This window comes from Pseudorca crassidens, chromosome 4 (assembly GCF_039906515.1).
Source record: "Pseudorca crassidens isolate mPseCra1 chromosome 4, mPseCra1.hap1, whole genome shotgun sequence".
NCBI classification, from domain to species: domain Eukaryota; kingdom Metazoa; phylum Chordata; class Mammalia; order Artiodactyla; family Delphinidae; genus Pseudorca; species Pseudorca crassidens.
In genome coordinates, this window is record NC_090299.1 from 135013064 (window position 1) to 135034331 (window position 21268).

At 41.0% G+C, this 21268-nt stretch overlaps 1 protein-coding gene across 3 annotated transcripts in view; it reads left to right on the forward strand.

Moving 5' to 3' along the window:
• MANBA (mannosidase beta) overlaps positions 1-21268 on the forward strand; it is a 149736-nt gene that overhangs the window by 104955 nt on the left and 23513 nt on the right. For 2 of the 3 annotated variants that reach the window (XR_010943172.1, XR_010943171.1), the window contains exons 15-17: positions 2979-3121; positions 3964-4221; positions 7181-7730. Coding sequence is in view for 1 of the 3 variants with exons in the window: in XM_067736853.1 (XP_067592954.1) it covers positions 2979-3121; positions 3964-4221; positions 7181-7405 (626 nt within the window). In the remaining 2 variants the exon portion in view is untranslated. Of the gene's footprint in view, positions 1-2978; positions 3122-3963; positions 4222-7180; positions 8481-21268 lie in introns of those variants that run through there. The other variant, XM_067736853.1, reaches the window with a different exon arrangement.

The window sequence follows — 21268 nt, forward strand, 5'->3', positions numbered from 1 at the left end:
GATTTTGCTTGTCTGTAAAACTTTTGATTTCTCCATCAAATCTGAATGGAAGTCTTGCTGAGTAGAGTATTCTTGTTTGTAGATTTTCCCTTCATCACTTTACATTTATTCTGCCACTCCCATCTGGCCTGCAGAGCTGCTGAAAAGTCCACTGATGGCGTTATGGGAGTTCCTTGGTATGTAACTTGTTGCTTTTCCCTTTTCAATATTCTTTCTTTAACTTTTGCCATTTTAATTCAGTGTATCTTGGTGTGGACCTCTTTGGGTTGATCTTGTTTGTGTTCCAGGACCTGCATGTCTGTTTCTTTTCCCAGATTAGGGAAGTTTTCAGCCGACTGTGTCCTCAAATATGTTCTCTGCCCCTTTCTCTCTCTCTTCTCCTTCTGAGACCCTATAATGTGAATATTAGTGCACTTGATTTTGTACCAGAGGTCTCTTAAACTGTTCTCTTTTCTTTTTATTCTTTTTTCTGTTCAGCTTCAGTGATTACCACTACTCTGTCTTCCATCTCCCTGATCCATTCCTCTGTATCATTTCATCTACTGTTGATTTCTTTTAGTGTACTTTTCATTTTAATTGTTGTAGTTTTCATCTCTGTCTAGTTCTTTATATCTTCTAACTCTTTGTTAAACTTCTCACTGTGTTCCTCCATTCTTCTCCTGCATTCTTTGATCATCTTTATGATCATCACCCTGAATTCTTTCTTAGGTAGATTGCCTATCTCCACTTCACTTAGTTCTTCATCTGGGGTTTTATCTTCTTCCTTTGTTTGGAACATGTTCCTCTGTTGCCTCAGTTTGCCTAACTTGCTCTTTTTTTATTTCTATGTATCTGGTAGGTTGGTAATGTTTCCTGATCTTGGAGAAGTGGCCTTTTGTAAGAGGTACACTGTGCGTCCCAGCAGCTCACTCCCCTCTGGTCATCAGAGCTATACGCTTTAGGGGTGCCCCCTATGTGGGGTGCATGGGTCCTTCTGTGTGGTGGGCTTACTGATGTCGTTGGTCTAGTAGGCATGGCTGGCCTTTGGCCCAATTGGTTTCCAGGCCCTGCCTTGTGTGGACCCTGCCAGCCACTGGTTGGTGGGGCTGGGTCATGAGGCTGCTGGTTGCAGAACCCTGGAGGGTCCCAGGGCTACTGCTGGTTCACTTGTGGGCAGAGCCAGGTTCTGGGGTGGGTGCTTACAGGACTGGGGTTCCTGGATCTAGTGTTGGCCTGATGGTGGGTGGGGCCAGTTCCTGATATGGCTGGCTGCAGGTTCTGGGGTATTCCGAAGCTGGTGCTGGCCCATTGGTGAGTGGGGCTGGATCCCAGGGCAGCTGGCTGAGGCATCCAAGGTTTCTCAGAGCTGGTGTTGGTCTGCTGGTGGGTGGGGCCCAGGCCCGGGAGTCCTGGGGCTGGTGCCAATCTGCTGTGTTGGCTGTGTCCAACAAGGTAGGCTGTAGGGCTGCAGTGGTCCTGGGGCTGGTGTCTTCCCATTGGTGGGTAGAGTTGGTGTCCAGGGGATCCTGCAGCCAGTAGGTGAATCTGGGTCCTGGGGCTAGTGCTGGCCCACTGGTGGGCAGAGCTGACTCCTAGGGTCTCTGGCTGCAGGGCCCAGTGTCCCAGAGCTGATTTTGAATTGTTGTTGGGTGAAGCCAAGGCCCAGGATGTTCTGGGACTAGTGCTGGCTGGCTGGTGGCTGGGGCTGGGTCCCAGGGTTTGTAGCTGCCAGGCCCTGGGGGTCCTGAGGCTAGAGCTTGCACACTGTTGTATGGCACTGGGTCCTGGGCCCTCTGGTGGACAGGACCATGTCCTGAGGTGCCTCGGGCTCAGGAGGTCTTAAGGCAGCCTGTCTGCTGGTGGTTGTCCAGCTAATTGCTTGGCCTGAGGCATTCCAGTACTGGTGTGAACAGACTGGTGGGTGAGGCTGGGTCCTGGTGCCAATCAGCTGGAGGGAGAATTCCAAAATGGCGCTTGCCAGTGTCTGTGTCTCCAGGGTGAGCTCCAGTTGCTTGCTGCCTCTTTGGCAGACTCTCCAAGATCAGCAAATGAGTCTGACAGGCTCCTTTCAAATGACTGCTTCTGCCCTGGTTCCTGGAGTGTGTGAGATTTCGTGTGAGCCCTTTAAGAGGGGAGTCTCTATTTCCCCCAGCCCTCTGGGACTCCTGAATTTAATCCCTGCAGGCCTTCAAAGCCAAACATTGTTGGGGCTGGGGGCTTGTCTTCCTGGGGCAGGATCCCCGGGCTGGGGAGCCCAATATGGGGCTCAGACCCCTCGTTCCTTGAGGAGTACCTCTGCAGTTGTAATTATTCTTACATTTGTGGGTCACCCACTCCTGGGGTGTGGGTCTTGACTATGTGCAACTCTGCCTCTCCTACCCATCTTGTTGTGGTTCCTTCTTTATACCTTTAGTGGTAGATGATCTTTTCTGTGAGATTTTGGTCTTTCTCATAAATAATTGCTCTGTAAATAGTTGTGATTTTGGTGTGCTCATGAGAGGAGGTGAGCTCAGGGTCTTCCTACTCCACCATCTTGGCCAGCCTCTGTAATAGTATTTTTGCTAAGTAATACTAGCGAAATGAATATTTGTAACAGATGTTCACTGCCAATGCTACTGACTCCCTTTTTCATGTGTATGTAGGGAAAAGGAACATCGGTACACTGAGCTTCTGGAAGCAGAATTGCATATGAGAAAGTGCTAGCTAGGAATCAGGTCTGGGCTCAAAATACTGCCCGTGGCATGTTTGACTTAACTGCTTGAGCTCCATTTCCTCATTTGAAAAGTGCGATGTTCATGGCTGCCTCGCTCAGATTTGAGGCTGACATGAGGTGGTGTCCAAAAATGCTACTTGCCCTCAACAAACATGGGTTCCCTCCACTGTCCGCTCTCCCTTCAATGCTCAGTGCCCTGAGTTATGACAGGTTACACAGCTGGACCCTGTGGATGATGACTCCGACTGCTTGACCCTTGTTTCCTAACCCAACTGATTACTTTTAGAGTATGGAGGAAAGTGGAAAATGCTTCATTATTTTGCTCGTCATTTCTTCGCTCCGCTGTTGCCGGTGGGATTTGAGAATGAAGATGTGTTTTTCATCTACGGTGTGTCAGACCTTCATTCAGACCACAAGATGATGCTCACTGTAAGTTGCTTGGAGTTTTTTTCTCTCTGTGGTAGAGGGCGAATTTTAGATTTCTTTAGTTATTTGGTTCTATTCTTTTTTGGAAAAAAAAAGAAATTAATTTGTATCAAAATGTCTCTAGTGCTTGCAGCAGAAAATGAGCTGTTCTCGGAATTGGAAAACCTATATTCAGGGAAAAATTCTATTTATTCTATGACCTTAATGTCTTGGTTCAGTTTCCTCATCTGTAAAATGACACCAGCCTGCCTTCTTAAAGGATTTCTATGGATAGCGAATACAGTCATTAGATGACTGCATTGTAAACTGTAAGATGCCAGTTAAATCTAAGGTTATTTATAATCATGAGAAGCTGGAAATAGGCTAGACTTTACCAAAAGAACTCATTTAAAACAGTATGTTAAAGTGGAAATCAGTAAAATTATTCAGAATATATATGTGGAAAAATGAACTTGTATTTAAAACAATTTTAGGTAAAAGAAAGGATAGAAACTCAAAGAAGTCTTGGATGGCTACAGTTAGGAGGACATTGAGAACAAGTCAAGTCTATGAATTAACCATAACGCGCCAGGTCCTGTGCCTTCCATAAATTGCTTAATTCTCACAACAGCCTGTGGAGTTAGTGCTGTTATTATTCTCATTTTACGTTTGAAGAAATGGATACTTTGAGAAGTTAACTTCTTGGTTACATGACAAGTACTTGGTGGGGCTATGGTTAAACCCAAGTTTCACAGTCTCTTAACCAGTTCTGCTATTCTGACTTTCATCTATTATTACTCCTATTATTCTCTAAAAAAAATAGTAACTAAGAATGTTTGGTTTTTTTCTGTCTTGTTTCTCCCCAGGTGAGAGTCCACACATGGAGTTCCCTGGAGCCCGTGTGCTCTGAGACGACGAAGCCTTTTGTGATGAAAGCAGGGGAGTCTGCTCTTCTCTATGATAAGCCAGTAGCTGAATTATTAAGAGGATGTACAAATTGTACACGACAAAGCTGTGTGGTTTCCTTTTACCTGTCAACTGCCAGGGAGCTCTTGAGCCCAACCAACTATCACTTCCTGTCCTCACCAAAGGAGGCCAAGGGGCTCCACAAGGCAAATATCACTGTAAGCACCACTGGTCTGGGGTCACCGTGGCTTTGTGGAACTGTCCTGCTTTTTTGCAAAATTTCTCCTTGGTACTGAGCTTACCTGGGACCCGGGGAAGATTGGCCCCTTCCCACTGGAAGCAAAGAGCAAATAATTTTTATTATTTGTATTTGTCAAAGCTTAAGGTTCCTGCCACTCCTGCTGTCCCATCACATCTCCCTAGTCAGGCTGGTGCAGTGGAGGGTGAGGCAGCAGGAGTCATCACCACTGACTGCTCCTCCTGTAGGTTCCAGGCTCTGTCTGTCCTGGGGGCTTTACTGCATCAACCGTGAACTATTATCATCTGCATATACAAGTGAGCAAACCTGTTTGGAGGGACTGAGTAACGTGTTTATAAAGTCCATGGCCAGCAAACAATGGAGCCGGTAGAAGCACTCTTAATTTTGCATTTTTAAGGAGAGTCTATTCATTTAAAACATTTTCACTCTACTCTCTGATTTATTGCTTCCATGTTGCTCAGTCACCAAATCTCTTTATCACTGCCAAGGGAAAAAAAGAGATGATCAGGATAGGATGTGTTGTTATAAAAATTGTGTAGCTAGGGCTTCCCTGGTGGCGCAGTGGTTGAGAGTCTGCCTGCCGATGCAGGGGACACGGGTTCGTGCCCCGGTCCGGGAAGATCCCACATGCCGCAGAGCAGCTGGGCCCGTGAGCCATGGCCGCTGAGCCTGCGCATCCGGAGCCTGTGCTCCGCAACGGGAGAGGCCACAACAGTGAGAGGCACACGTACCGCAAAAAAAAAAAAAAAAATTGTGTAGCTAGGAAATTTGGAATCTGTCTAGTTGATTGAAAACCTTTCCTTCCCTTTCCCCCTCTCCATGTAGTGATTGAAACTTTCTCGAAAAATATTTTCATTCTCTATTTTTAATCAATTTTAAGTTTGTTTTAGATTTCATTGAAAAGACTTAAGTGAGAGGATTTTTTACATTTGCTTTGGAAATCATATCAAAACTCAGTCCTTGAAATGAAAGCATAGCTTCCTTCCCAATTAATAATGAAATAGTCCCATAATGAAATCTATCTGTCACAACTGATATAGGGCAACTATGAAGGAAATGACATACATTTACATAGCTTCTTTCCAGAAAAAAAGCACAAAACTATGTAGTAGACAAATCTGCAGTCTCTAGACAGGATTTCAAAATCTTTCTTTCCTCATCTGGGCCTCCATTACTTTGAGATAACTGGGCTGGGGGAGAGGTAGGACTTCTTCCTTTGCCCTACCTCAGTTGGATTTCAATGAGACTTTGCCTATCCTAAAGGGATATAATAGCAATAATAATAGTAATGATAGCTAACGTTATTGTAGGCTTAATGTAGGCCAGGCGCTTGGATGTACTATCCTCGGGGATGCTGGGGACTGAGTTTTCCTCCCTGTGTCCCTGAAGCCAGAATACAAGCTTGAGCTCTGGGCTCTGCAGTCAGATATGCAGAGATGAGGTTTCCGATCAGAAGAAGGCAACAACGAGAGTGAGCAGGTGCCAGTGTCCCTTCTGGCCTTGGCCTTGGGACAGAGTAGCTGAGGCTTCCCTGCAGGCTTGGTGGCAGCCAGGGCCAGCCATGTAAACTGTGTGCCTGCAACTGCTTTAGGGTCTTCATCAGAATAGGTGGGTGGAATGATTTGGGAATTTGACATCTAACTTCAAGCCTGCATCTCTGACCCTCTGAGAGCTACCTAATACATTTTGTTTCTCTTTTGCTTCTACCAAAGTAGAGTTTCTTGTTAATAACTCAGAACCCTGCATGCTGTCTCAGGCTAAGTTATATATAGTAAAAATCGCCCTTGGAAATTCTTTATGTCACACATAACCTATAATGTCAAACCTACGGCGTGGCAGGTATGCATGTGGAAGAGTCATGTTTCATGACAGATGCACGGCTTGAATACCAGGTCCCACTCAACTGTGTACTCACAGTGAGAGAGGTTCACAAACCCCCAGCCTCCAGGAAGCATCTCTGCCTCTCTCTCTGCCTGTGCTAAGAGGCTAATGAATGACAAGACTTAAACTGTGCTCTCCTTTGCTGATATCGTGTGGGATGTTAAAAGTGCTAATGTAAAGCAACTATACTCCAATAAAAATGAATTTAAAAAAAGAAGGAAAAAAAATTAAAGTAAGAAAGTTAAGGGTCAGATTACAAAGCTGAGAATTCACATTACGAAGATTTTTTCAAATATTTCAAAGTTGGATGGACTTATATCCAAATGAATAGGAAAATAAATAATTTCATTTAGATGGTTCAGATTAAATAAAACGAATACTTGAAAAATTCTAAATAAGTACAATGTGATAGCTACCTAAGAATGAACGTTAGTAAATCTGTCCAGAGTAATATGAAAAGCAAATTAATTTGAGCTGAATAAAAAAAAAGTGCTAATAATGTGACTTTACTGACGATGCAATAAAAGAGGGAGAGCTCTAGTGGTAGAGCTTTTGGAGATGCCCGGCCGGCTGCTGCCTAGATTGCAGGATCTCCTCAGAAGACTAGAAGGTGAGCCCCATGGCTGTGCTCTGCAGCCAGCTCCACACAGATTCTGAGAAAGTCATTTAAAACACCCAGCCCTGGTGCAGAAATGTGTCTCTCTTGATGAGACCCTGAGAAAAAGGTATAAAGCTGTAAAAGCTACAAAGCCTTGAGATTCGTGTGAAATATTCTCCTTAATAATTGGAGACTACATATTCCCCCCCTCCCCGCCTGGTTTGAGATTACAATTTGGTAATTTTCCACAGCCCTCAATACATTTCCACATAGTTTTTAGCATCTGACACAGTGCATGGAATGTATGACTTTAGCAGCTGCAGGACCAAAGTTGTAGGAAATGCACTCCTTGTTAGCCACATCGATGTTCTGATAGGCGCTGTATATAGAATAGAGAGCTCTGCCCTCGTCCTTCACTTCATTTATCTTTTTCTTTCAGGCCACCATCTCTCAGCAAGGGGACACATTTGTTTTTCATCTGAAAACCTCAGCTGTTGCTCCCTTTGTTTGGTTGGATGTAGGAAGCATCCCAGGGAGATTCAGTGACAATGGTTTTCTCATGACTGAGGAGACACGGACTGTATTCTTCTACCCTTGGAAACCCACCAATGAGAGTGAATTGGAGCGATCTTTTCATGTGATTTCACTGGCGGATATTTACTGAGGGAATCCAGGCTGTATTGGCAGGAGCTGAAGGCAACCAGAAACAAGTTGAAGAGGCCAGGAAACGCGTCTGCTTGCTGTCAGGTGTCTGCATAACCACTTGGTGAAGAGCTTGTACTAGTGCATTCTCCCAGGGAAGGCTGTGTACTCAGGTGATGTCCTCCTCCAACAATGCTGTGCCTAGGTGCCGTCCAGTCCGCACCAGGACTGTGGTTTTAGCCCATTCCCCCACAGCTTTTGCACCACATGAACCAGTTATAACCCAACTGCCTCTCCAAGCCCCGAAAGGAGGTCTGTCTACGTGCAGCCCTTTAAGGGAATCACAGGTACGTGATTATTGCGGTATCTGTGGAATCAAATGTGGAAGGTCGTGAGGTCATGTAGGCTCTCGTGGTTAGCTTTGAGAAATACCAAATAATCGGAATGAAACTGCTTTGTTGTTATTTCCAGAGGAAATGGAGATTCAAATGTCACAACAGAAAGAGAGTTCTGAGCGGTAGCCATATTGGTTGCTATTGCCGGAAAACTTGGGGGGTTGATTTTTGTCATTCGGTTACTTTTTGGGTAGGAGTCCTTTTCCCATTTGCAACGTTTTTTTAAAAATATTGTTTTAACAATAATAATTTATTTTTTGAAAGGCCATTGGAGTGATTCTTTGGAAAAAAAGCTCGTATTGAAATGGACATCACCATGGTCACTTTGGAAACTTCCGGGTGTCCTGACATAGGTCACCCATCGTTATGTACGGGCTTCAGGTTTGGTTGAATCCAGTGAGCTTTCCAATTCAAGGCTGTGGTTAGATTTGTACTTGGTGATCCTGGCAGCAAAGTGGTGTTCCCTTTCACTTGAGTTTGAACCATCTTAAAAAACATTGATTCATTATAATTGCTATGAAATCATTTTATTCTGCACTATCATGTTTATAAAATCACACTGTTAATGAAGCAAAGAGGGCAAAGTGTTAAGAAGTAGCCAATGTGGGTAAAGGTGTGTAGGAATTTTTTTCTGCTTTTGCGACTTTTCTGTAAGTTTGAAATTATGTTAAAATTTTAAAGTTGTATAAATTGCATTGACAACTTGGTGTTTCATTTGTGGCTTATTTCCTCATTCTATGAACACTCAGTTTTGCCCAGTACCCTGCTGAGCATTAATTTCCATTTAGCTCTGGTCAAGTTTTTAGTCTATTTGATAAACTTGAAGAGTTTGAAGAATCTAATCCAGGATATTTGAAGGGTCTTCTCTAAGAAGAATCAGGTAATTGGTTATAGAGTGGACTGGCAGTGAGAGTTTGGCTTTAGAATCAAGACTAAATAGATAATAGTTTTGGTTTTAAACCTGAGAAGCTTTTGGCCATGGTTCAGAGACTAAAAAGAAATAAATGCAGCCAACCCAGGCCTCTCCTTCAGTATCTATGAGTTCCCTCATTTTATGTGTTATTTCAAAATATATATAACAGGCTTATGAAAGGCTGTGACTTAGGGATGTAACCCAGAAGATTCTTACCTGATAAATATTATATCACTTTCTTGTCACTGTTGCTGGGGGACAGGGAGGACACATCTCTCCATTCACTAGAGCATTTTTCTGTGCTAGGTACCCTGTGATGTGGGCTTTGAAGTTGATGGGCCAAATTTACTGGGTTGGCCAAACCCAAAAAGTTTGTTTGGGTTTTTCCCTAATTCTGTAACGACCCAATACGTTGCAATTCTGCCCTTACTAGCTCTGTAACCTTAATGTAGTTATTTAACTTCTACGTTCCGTTTTCTTGTGGTACAGTGGGAATAATTACGCTCACCTTGTAAGTGTGGGTTTTTAAAAATAATTTATTTTTGGCTGCATTTGCTCTTCATTGCTGCACGCGGGCTTTCTCTAGTTGCGGCGAGCGGGGACTACTCTTCATTGTGGTGTGCGAGCTTCTCGTTGTGGTGGCCTCTCTTGTTGTGGAGCACAGGCTCTAGGCACGTGGGCCTCAGTAGTTGTGGCACGTGGGCTCAGTAGTTGTGGTTCGCAAGCTCTAGAGCACAGGCTCAGTAGCGCACAGGTTTTGTTGCTCCGCAGCATGTGGGATCTTCCTGGACCAGGGATTGAACCCGTGTCCCCTGCACTGGCAGGCGGATTCTTAACCACCGCACCACCAGGGAAGTCCCTGTAAGTGTGCTTTGAAGAATAAATTAAAAATGTGGTTCAAGGGCTCGGCCCAGTACTGACACTTAGTGAAGGCTCTGTAAATGGAGGCGCCATTCTGGGGTGTGACCCTCTTGTCTAGAGAGGGCAGGGCTCCCACCCACACTGACCTGAGTCAGAATCCAAGTTCTGAGGCTTATTGGCTGTGTGACCTTGGGCAACCACTTGATCTTCTAGATTTTAGTTTTCTCATCTGTAAAATGGAGATAGTAATCTCTAACCTTCAAAGGTAGTGGTAAAGATTAAACAAATAGGGTCTGGAACAAAATAAATGCTAGTCATACTTTTTTATTTTTTGTGGTATGCCGGCCTCTCACTGTTGTGGCCTCTCCCCTTGCGGAGCACAGGCTCCGGACACGCAGGCTCAGCGGCCATGGCTCACGGGCCCAGCCGCTCCGCGGCACGTGGGATCCTTCCTGGACTGGGGCACGAACCCGTGTCCCCTGCATCGGCAGGCGGACTCTCAACCACTGTGCCACCAGGGAAGCCCTAGTCATACTTTTATAACATCATTATCACTCAGTACATGAAGCAAGGGTAAAAATGAAGCAAATAAAGGCAGATGCCTTTTTTCTTTCTTTTTTTAAAATTGAAGTATAGCTAATACAATATTGCATTAGTTTCAGGTGTACCGCAAGATGATTCACTTATATATATGTATTTTCAGATTATTTACCACTATAGGTTATTACAGTATATTGAGTATAATTCCTTGTGCTATACAGTAAATCCTTCTTGTTTATCTGTTTTACATATAGTAGTGTGTATTTGTTAATCCCATACTCCTACTTTGCCCTCCTCTCTCCTCCTCTTTGGTAACCATGTTTGTTTTCTCTGTCTGTGAGTCTGTTCCTGTTTTTTGTTTGTTTGTTTGTTTTTTTAAATAATTTTTGATGTGGACCATTTTTAAAGTCTTTATTGAATTTGTTACAATATTCTGTTTTTTTATGTTTTGGTTTTTTTGGTCGCAAGGCATGTGGGATCTTAGCTCCCCAACCAAGGATCGAACCCGCACCCCCTGCATTGGAAGGCAAAGTCTTAACCACTGGACCACCAGGGAAGTCCTTCCTGTTTTGTATATAGATTCATTTGCATTATTTTTTTAGATTCCACATGTAGGTAATAGCATATAATATTTGTCTTTTTCTGACTTGCTTCACTAAGTGTGATATTCTCTAGGTTCATCCATGTCGCTGTAAATGGCAATATTTCATTTTTAAAATTATTTATTTATTTATTTTTTGGCTGCATCGGGTCTTAGTTGCAGCATGTGGGATCCTTCGTTGAGGCACACGGGCTCTTCGTTGTGGTGTGCAGGCTTCTCTCTAGTTGTGGTGCGTGGACTCGAGTGCGTGGGCTCAGTAGTTGCGGCATGCGGGCTCTCTAGTTGTGGTGTGTGGGCTCCAGAGCATGTGGGCTCGGTAGTTGCGGCACGTGGGTTTAGTTGCCCTGCGGCGTGTGGGATCTTAGTTTCCCGACCAGGGATTGAACCAGCGTCCCCTGCATTGCAAGACAGATTCTTAACCACTGGACCACCAAGGAAGTCCCAATATTTCATTTTTTAAGGCTGAGTAATATTCCATTGTATATATGTATATAACACATCTTTTTTTTTAGTACTATAGACAAGAGATCCACTTCAATTTTTTTTTCACTTTTTATTTTTTAATTAAAAATTTTTAATTGAATTATAGTTGATTTTTAATGTTGTGTTAGTGTGTGGTATACAGCAATGTGATTCAGTATACCAGCTGGTATACATTAGGACCTTGTTGTTTATCTATTTTATATATAGTAGTTTGTATCTGCTAGTCCCAAGCTCCTAATTTATCCCTCTCCCACCTTCTTTCCCCTTTGGTAACTATAAGTTTGTTTTCTACATCTGTGAGTCTGTTTCTGTTTTGTAAATAAGTTCATTTGTATCATATTTTGGATCCCACATATAAGTGATATCATAAGGCATTTGTCTTTCTCTGTCTGACTTACTTGACTTAGTATGATAATCTCTAGGCCCATCCATGTTGCTGCAAATGGCGTTATTTCATTCTTTTTTATGGTCGAGTAATATTCCACACACACACACACACACACACACACACACACACACACACACGCATACACATACACATATACATACCACAACTTCTTTATCCATTCATCTGTCAGTGAACATTAGGTTGCTTCCATGTCTCGACTATTGTACATAGTGCTGCTGTGAACATTGGGGTGCGTGTATCTTTTCGAATTAGAGTTTTCTCCAGACATATGCCCAGGAGTGGAATTGTTGGATCATATGGTAACTCTATTTTTAGTCTTTTAAGGAACCTCCATAGTGGCTGCACCAACTTACATTCCCACAAACAGTGTAGGAGGGTTCCCTTTTCTCCACACCCTCTCCAGCATTTGTTATTTATAGACTTTTTAGTGATAGCCATTTTGACTGGTGTGAGGTGATACCTCACTGTAGTTTTGATTTGCATTTCTCTAACAATTAGTGATGTGGAGCATCCTTTCATGTGACTTTGGCCATCTGTATGTCTTTTTGATTAGGTTGTTTGTTTTTTGGTATTAAGTTGCATGGACTGTTTATATACTTTGTATATTAACTTCTTTTTTTTAACATCTTTATTGGAGTATAATTGCTTTACAATGGTGTGTTAGTTTCTGCTTTATAACAAAGTGAATCAGTTATACATATACATATGTTCCCATATCTCTTCCCTCTTGTGTCTCCCTCCCACCCTCCCTATCCCACCCTCAATTAACTAGTTATTGGTCATATTGTTTGCAACTATTTTCTCCCAGTACGTGGGTTGTTTTTTCATTTTGTTGATGGTTTCCTTTACTGTGCAAGAGCTTTTAAGTTTGACTAGGTTGAATTTGTTTATTTTTGCTTTTATTTCTTTTGCCTTGGGAGATTGAGCTAAGAAAAGATTACTATGAATTACGTTAGAGAAGATTTTGTCCATGTTCTCTTCGAGGATTTTTATGGTGTCCTGTCTTATATTTAGGTCTTTAAACCATTGTGAGTTTATTTTTGTATATGGTGTGAGGGACTGTTCTAGTTTAATGGCTTTACATGTAGCTGTCCAGCTCTCCAATACCACTTTTTGAAGAGGTTGTCTTTTCTCCATTGACTATCATTGCTCCCTTTGATGTAGATTAGCTGGCCGTAGGTGCGTGGGTTTATTTCTGGGCTCTCTATTCTGTCCCATTGAGCTGTTTGTCTGTTTTTGTGCCAAATACATGCTGCTTTGATTACTGTGATTTCTGTCGCTTTGTGGTACAGTCTGAAGTCTAGAAGGGTTATGTCTCCAGCTTTATTTTTTTCTTCAGGATTGCTTTGGCAATTCAGGGTCTCTTGTGGTTCCATATAAATTTTAGGATTATTTGTTCTAGTTCTGTGAAAAATGTCATGGGTATTTTGATAGTGATTGCATTAAAGTTTAGATTGCTTTGGGTAGTATGATGCCATTTTAACAGTATTACGTTTTTCCAATCCAAGAGCATGGGTTATCTTTCCATTTCTTTAAATCACCATCAGTTTTCTTTATCAGTGTTTTCTAGTTTTCAGTGTATAGGTCTTTCACTTCCTTGATTAAGTTTATTCCTAGGTATTTTTTTGACACAATATTAAATGGGATTTCTTTTTTACTTTCTGTTTCTAATATTACATTATTAGTGTAAAGACATCCAACAGATTTCTGTATGTTAATCTTGTATCCTGCTACCTTGATGAATTCATTTATTAGTTCTAATAGTTTTTGTGTGGCGACTTTAAGGTTCTCTATATAGAGTGTCATGTCATCTACAAATAGTGACAGTTTTATTACCTCTTCCCTTCCAATTTGGAAGCCTTTTATTTCTTGTCTGATTGCTGCGGCTAGGACTTCCAATATTTTTTTGAATAGTAGTGGTGAGAGTAGGTATCCTTATCTTGTTCCTGAAGTTAATGGGAAGGTTTTCAGCTTTTCACTGTTAAGTATTATGTTGGCTCTGAGGTTATTGTAAATGGCTTTTATTATGTTGAGATTTGTTCCCTCTATATCCACTTTGATGAGAGTTTTTATCATGAATGGATGTTGAATTTTGTCAAATGCTTTTTCTATGTCTATTGAGATGATCATATGATTTTTGTCGCTTGTTAATGTGGTATATCACATTGATTTGCATATGTTGAACCATCCCTGTGACCCTGGAATGAATCCAACTTGATAGTGGTGTATGATCCTTTTTATGTATTGTTGGATTCAGTTTCCTAATAGTTTGTGGAGGATTTTTGCATCTATATTCATCAAAGATATTGGCTGTAATTTTCTTTTTTGTAATGTCTTTGGTTTTGGTATCATGGCAATGGTAGCTTCATAGAATGAATTTGGGAGTGTTCCCTCCTCTTCAAATCTCTGAAACAGTTTGAGCAGGATAGGTATAAGTTTTTCTTTATATGTTTGGTAGAATATCCCAGTGAAGCTGTCTGGTCCTGGACTTTTGTTTGGAGGGAGTTTTTTTGTTTGTTTATTTTTTGGTTTTTGTTTGTTTGTTTTTTTAAATTACAGAGTCTATTTCACTTCTAGTGATCGGTCTGTTCAAATTATCTGTTTCTTTTTGACTCAGTTTTGGCAGGCTGTATGTTTCTGGAACCTTGTCCATTTCTTCTAGGTTGTTCAATTTGTTGGCATATAATTTGTTGTTCATAATATTCTCTTATGATTTTTTGTATTTCTGTGGTATCAGTTATTTCTCCTCTTTCATTTCTTATTTTATTTGGGTCCTCTCTCTTTTCTTCTTGGTGAGCCTAGATAGAGGTTTGCTGATTTAGTTTATCTTTTCAAAAAACCAGCTCTTGGTTTTATTGATCTTTCCTATTGTTTTTAATCTGTATTTTATTTATTTCCTCTCTGATCTTTATTATTTTCTTCCTTCTGCTGACTTTGGGTTTTGTTTGTCCTTTTTCTAATTCTGTTAGCTGGTAGGTTAGGCTGCTTATTTGAGATTTTTCTTGTTTCTTGAGGAAGGCCTATATCGCTGTTCCCTCTTAGCATTGCTTTTGCTGCATCTCATAGATTTTATATGGTTGTGTTTTCATTTTTTTTAATAAATTTATTTATTTTAATTTATTTTCATTTTTGGCTGTGTTGGGTCTTTGTTGCTGCATGCAGGATTTCTCTAGTTGCAGCGAGTGGGGGCTACTCTTCATTGCAGTGTGCGGGTTACTTATTGCAGTGGCTTCTCTTGTTGTGGAGCACGGGCTCTAGGTGCATGGGCTTCCGTAGTTGTGGCGTGTGGGCTCAGTAGTTGTGACTTGTGGGCTCTAGAGCTCAGGCTCAGTAGTTGTGGTGCACAGGCTTAGTTGCTCTGTGGCATGTGGAATCTTCCTGGACCAGGGCTCGAACCCATGTCCCCTGTCTTGGCAGGCGGATTCTTAATCACTGTGCCACCAGGGAAGCCCTGTGTTTTCATTTTTATTTGTCTTTAGGTGTTTCTGATTTCTTCTTTCAGTTCATCATTGACCCATTGGTTTTTAGTAGCATGTTGTTTAGTTTTTGTGTGTTCATTCTTTTCCCATTTTTCTTTCTGTGGTTGATTTCTAGTTTCATACTCTTGTGGGCCGAAAAGATGCTTGAAATAATTTCTGTCCTCTAAACTTGTGGATTGTTTTGTGACCTAGTATGTGGTCTGTCCTAGAGACTGTTCCATATGGGCTTGAAAAGAATATGTGTTCTGGGTTTTTTTTTTTTTTTGGATGTACTATCCTGTAGATATCAATTAAGCCCAATTGGTCTGGTGTGTCATTTAGGACCTCTGTTGCCTTATTGATTTTCTGTCTGGATGATCTGTCCATTGATGTCGGTGAGGTGTTAAAGTCTTCTAGTATTATTATATTACTGTCAATTTCTTCCTTTATGTCTGTTAGTATTTGCTTTCTGTATTTAGGTGCTTCTATATTGGGTGCATATATGTTAATGCGTGTACTATCCTCTTCTTGTATTGATCCCTATATCATTATATAATGCCCTTCTTTGTCTTTCTTTATGGCCATTGTTTTAAAGTCTATTGTGACCCTGCTTTCTTGTTGTTTCCATTTGCATGAAATCTCTTTTTCCATCCCTTCACTTTCAATCCGTGTGTGTCTTTTACCCTGAAGTGAGTTTCTTGTAGGCAGTATATTGTAGGTTTTTGTTTTTTTTATCTAGTCTGCCACTGTGTGTCTTTTGATTGGAGCATTTAATCTATTGACATTTGAAATAATTATTGATAAGTATGTGCTTATTGACATTTTAATCCTGTTTTCCAGTTGTTTTTGTAGTTCTTTGTTTTTTTTTTTAACGTCTTTATTGGCGTATAATTGCTTTACAGTGGTGTGTTAGTTTCTGCTTTATAACAAAGTGAGTCAGCTATACGTATAAATATATCCCCATATCCCCTCCCTCTTCTGTCTCCCTCCCACCCTCCCCATCCCACCCCTCTAGGTGGTCACAAAGCACCAAGCTGATCTCCTTGTGCTATGCGGCTGCTTCCCACTAGCTATCTATTTTACATTTGGTAGTATATATAAGTCCATGCCACTCTCTCACTTTGTACCAGCTTACCCTTCCCCCTCCCCATGTCCTCAAGTCCATTCTCTACACCTGCGTCTTTATTCCTGTCCTGCCCCTATGTTCTTCAGAACCATTTTTTTCTTTGTTTCTTCTTTTTCGTTTTTCCTTTTGTAGTTGACGATTTTCTTTCAAAGTATGCTTGAGTAACTTTCTTTTTGGTTTTTGTGAATCTATTGTACGTTTTTGACTTGTGGTTACCATGTTCAAGTATGTTGACCCATAACTATATCTATTTGCTTTATTTTTTTAAATTAATTTATTTTTTAAAAAAATTTATTTTTATTTTTATTTTTGGCTGTGTTGGGCCTTAGTTGTGGCGCACAGGATCTTTGTTGAGGCATGCGGGATCTTTCATTGTGGCGCACGGTCTTCTGTCTAGTTGTAGAGTGTGGGTTTTCTCTTCTCTAGTTGTGGCGCACAGGCTCTAGGGCATGTGGGCTCTGTAGTTGTGTGTGGGTTCCAGAGCACATGGGCTCTGTAGTTTGTGGCATGCGGCCTCTATCATTGAGGCGCGTGAGCTCAGTAGTTGTGGCGCCCAGGATTAGTTGCCCCGTGACATGTGGGATCTTAGTTCCCTGACCAGGGATCGAACCCACATCCCCTGCATCGTAAGGTGGATTCTTTACTACTGAACCACCAAGGAAGTCCCTATCTATTTGCTTTAAAATGATAGTCATACAAGTTCAAAGGCATTCTAAAAGATCTATATTTTTATCCACCCCTCCCTCACATTTTGTGATTTTGGTGTCCTATTTACATCTTCATTCTTATACTTTTACTGTTAATTGTAATTATAATCACCTTTACAGTTCTTTGATTTTTTTAAATCCAAGTACAGGCTTATTTAAATGATCTTCAACCCTTTTATATATTTGCCTTTCCTATTGTGATTTTCCCTTTCCTATAGATTTTTGCTTCTTTTCTATTTAGGGAAGACCTTTCAATATTTCTTTCAGGGTTGGTTTAGTATTGCTATTTTATTTTACTTTATTTTAGTATAGTTGCTTTACACTGTTGTGTTAGTTTCTGCTACAGTGAAGTGAATCAGCTATATGTATACACATATCCTCTCCCTTTTGGACTTCCCTCCCACCCCACCCCCATCCCACCCATCTAGGTCACTACAGAGCACCAAACTGAGCTCCTGTGCTATACATCAGGTTCCCATGAACTATCTATTTTACACATGGCAGTGTACATATATCAATGCCAATCTCCCAATTTATCCCCCTCACCGTGTCCACATGTCCGTTCTCTACATCTGCATCTCTATTCTTGCCCTTCAAATGGGTTCATCTGTACCATTTTTCTAGATTCCACATATATGCATTAATACATGATATTTGTTTTTCTTACTGACTTGCTTCACTCTGTATCACAGACTCTAGGTCCATCCATGTCTATACAAATGACCCAATTTCGTTAATTTTAATGGCTAATGTTCTGTTGTATATATGTACCACATCGTCTTTATCCAGTCCTCTATTGATGGACATTTAGGTTGCTTCCTGTCCTGGCTGTTGTAAATAGTGCTGCAATGAACATTGGGGTGCATGTGTCTTTTTGAATTATGGTCTTATCAGGGTATATGCCCAGTAGTGGGATTGCTGGGTCATATGGTAGTTCTATTTTTAGTTTTTCAAGGAAACTCCATGCTGTTCTCCATAGTGGCTGTATCAATTTACATTCCCACCAACAGTGCAAGAGGGTTCCCTTTTCTCCACACCCTCTCTAGCATTTATTGTTTGCAGATTTTTTGATGATGGCCGTTCAGACCGGTGTGAGGTGATACCTCATTGTAGTTTTGATCTGCATTTTTCTAATAATTAGTGATATTGAGCATCTTTTCATGTGCTTCTTGGCTATCTGTATGTCTTCTTTGGAGAAATGTCTGTTTAGGTCTTCCACCCATTTGTTTGATTGGGTTGTTTGTTTTTTTGATATTGAGCTGCATGAGTTGTTTTTATATTTTGGAGATTTATCCCATGTCAGTTGCTTCGTATGCAATTATTTTCTCCCATTCTGAGGATCGTCTTTTCATCTTGTTTATGGTTTTCTTTGCTGTGGAAAAGCTTTTAAATTTCATTAGGTCCCATTTGTTTATTTTTGTTTTTATTTTCATTACTGTAGGAGGTGAGTCAAAAAAGATCTTGCTGTGATTTATGTCATAGAGTGTTCTGCCTATGTTTCCCTCTAAGAGATTTATAGTGTCCGGTCTTACTGTTAGGTCTTTAATACATTTTGAGTTTATTTTTGTGTATGGTGTTATGTTCTAATTTCTTTCTTTTACATGTAGCTGTCCAGTTTTCCCAGCACCACTTTTTGAAGAGACTGTCTTTTCTCCATTATATATTCTTGCCTCCTTTGTTATAGATTAGTTGACCATAGGTACATGGGTTTACCTCTGGGCTTTCTCTCCTGTTCCACTTATCTGTTCTGTTTTCGTGTCAGTACCATACTGTCTTGATTACTGTAGCTTTGTAGTATAGTCTGGAGTCAGGGAGCCTGATTCCTCCAGCTGATTCAACCAGCTGGTGTTGAATTTTTCTTTTCCAAATTGCTTTGGCTATTGGGGGTCTTTTGTGTTTCCATACAAATTGTAAAATTTTTTGTTCTAGTTCTCTGAAAAATGCCATTGGTAATTTGATAGGGATTGAAGTGAATCTGTAGATTGCTTTGGGTAGTATAGTCATTTTCACAATATTGATTCTTCCAATCCAAGAACATGGTATATCTCTCCATGTGTTTGTGCCATCTTTGATTTCTTTCATCAGTGTCTTATAGTTTTCTGAGTACAGGTGTTTTGTCTCCTTAGGTAGGTTTATTCCTAGGTATTTTATTCTTTTTGTTGCAGTGGTGAATGGTATTGTTTCCTTAATTTCTCTTTCTGATCTTTCATTGTTAGGGTATAGGAATACAAGAGATTTCTGTGCATTAATTTTGTATCCTGCAACTTTACCACATTCATTGATTAAGTCTAGTAGTTTTCTGGTGGCATTTTTAGGATTCTCTATGTATAGTTTCATGTCATCTGCAAACAGTGACAGTTTTACTTCTTTTCCAGTTTGTATTCCTTTTATTTCTTTTTCTTCTCTGATTGCCATAGCTAGGACTTCCAAAACTATGTTGAATGAAAGTGGCGAGAGTAGACATCCTTGTCTTGTTCCTGATCTTAGAGGAAATGCTTTCAGTTCTTCACCATTGAGAATGATATTTGCTGTGAGTTTGTCGTATATGGCCTTTATTATGTTGAGGTATGTTCCCTCTATTCCCACTTTCTGGAGAGTTTTTATCATAAATGCATGTTGAATTTTGTCACAAGCTTTTTCTGTATCTATTGAGGTGATCATATGGTTTTTATTCTTTAATTAATTAATATGGTGTTTCACATTGATTGATTTTCATATATTGAAGAATCCTTGCATTCCTGGGATAAACCCCACTTGATCATGGTGTATGATCTTTTTAATGTGTTGTTGGATTCTGTTTGCTAGTATTTTGTTGAGGATTTTTGCATCCATATCCATCAGTATTATTGGTCTGTAATTTTCTTTTTTTGTGACATCTTTGTCTGGTTTTAGTATCAGGGTGATGGTGGCCTCATAGAATGAGCTTGGGAGTGTTCCTTCCTCTGCAGTTTTTTGGAAGAGTTTGAGAAGGATGTGTTAAGTCTTCTCTAAATGTTTGAAAGAATTTGCCTTTGAAGCCATCTGGTCCTGGACTGTTGTTTGTTGGAAGATTTTTTTTTAAATAAATTTATTTATTTATTTTTGTCTGTGTTGGGTCTTTGTTGCTGAGCATGGGCTTTCTCTAGTTGCGGTGAGTGGGGGCTACTCTTTGTTGTGGTGCACGGTCTTCTCATTGCAGTGGCTTCCCTTGTTTTGGAGTATGGGCTCTAGGCATGCGGGCTTCAGTAGTTGTGGCATGCGGGCTCAGTAGTTGTGGCTTGCGGGCTTAGCTGCTCTGCGGCATTCCCGGACCAGGGCTCGAACCCATGTCCCCTGCATTGGCAGGCGGATTCTTAACCACTGCACCACCACGAAAGTCCCTGTTGGAAGATTTTTAATTGCAGTTTCAATTTCATTACTTGTGATTGGTCTGTTTATATTTTCTATTTCTTCCCAGTTCAGTCTTGGAAGGTTGTACCCTTCTAGGAATTTGTGCCTTTCTTCCAGGTTGTCCATTTTATTGCCATATGGTTGCTTGTAGTAGTCTCTTATAATCCTTTGTATTTCTGCAGTGTCAGTTGTAATTTCTCCTTTTTTATTTCTAATTTTATTGATTTGAGTCCTTTCCCATTTTTTTCTTGATGAGTCTTGTTTATCTTCTCAAAGAACTAACTTTTAGTTTCATTGATTTTTACTGTTGTTTTCTTCATTTCTATTTCACTAATAAGTGATTTTTCTGATTTCTTTCCTTCTACTAACTTTGGGTTTTGTTCGTTGTTCTTTCTTTAGTTGCTTTAGGTGTTAGGGTAGGTTGTTTATTTGAGATTTTTCTTCTTTCTTGAGGTAGGATTAAATTGCTGTAAACTTTCTTCTTAGGACTGCTTTGCTGCATCCCATACGTTTTGGGTCATCGTGTTTTCCTTGTCATTTGACCCCCACCCCCCAAGGCCTCTTCTGGCCGTGGGGGTCCTGGGCCTGAGCCCCACCCCAAGACCTATGCCGGCCACATGGGTCCTGGGCCTGAGGCCCACCTCCGCAGAAGTCTCTTCTGGCCGTGTGGGTCCAAGGCAGGCTGAGCACCAGCCTCCTCCAATGCCTCCTCTGGCTATGCTGACCTCTGCGGTTATGCCTGTGGAGGCCTGCGCCCCAGCTGGCCTGCACGGGCATGTGTGTTATGGGACAGCTGGTGAGAGGAACACATGCAGAGGTGGGGCTGATGCAGCGGGTCCAGAGACCTACCTAGAGGTCTTGGAGGCCTACTGGGGAGGCGGGGGTAGGCTGTAGCTCCCTGTGGGGGCAAGGACACTGATAGAGAAGGCACCAGGGAATTTTAAATTTTTATTTATGTTTTAATTTTCTTTATTTTATTTTTGTTTTGCTGTTATGGTTCTGTTTTTGTTGTTTCATTTTTAT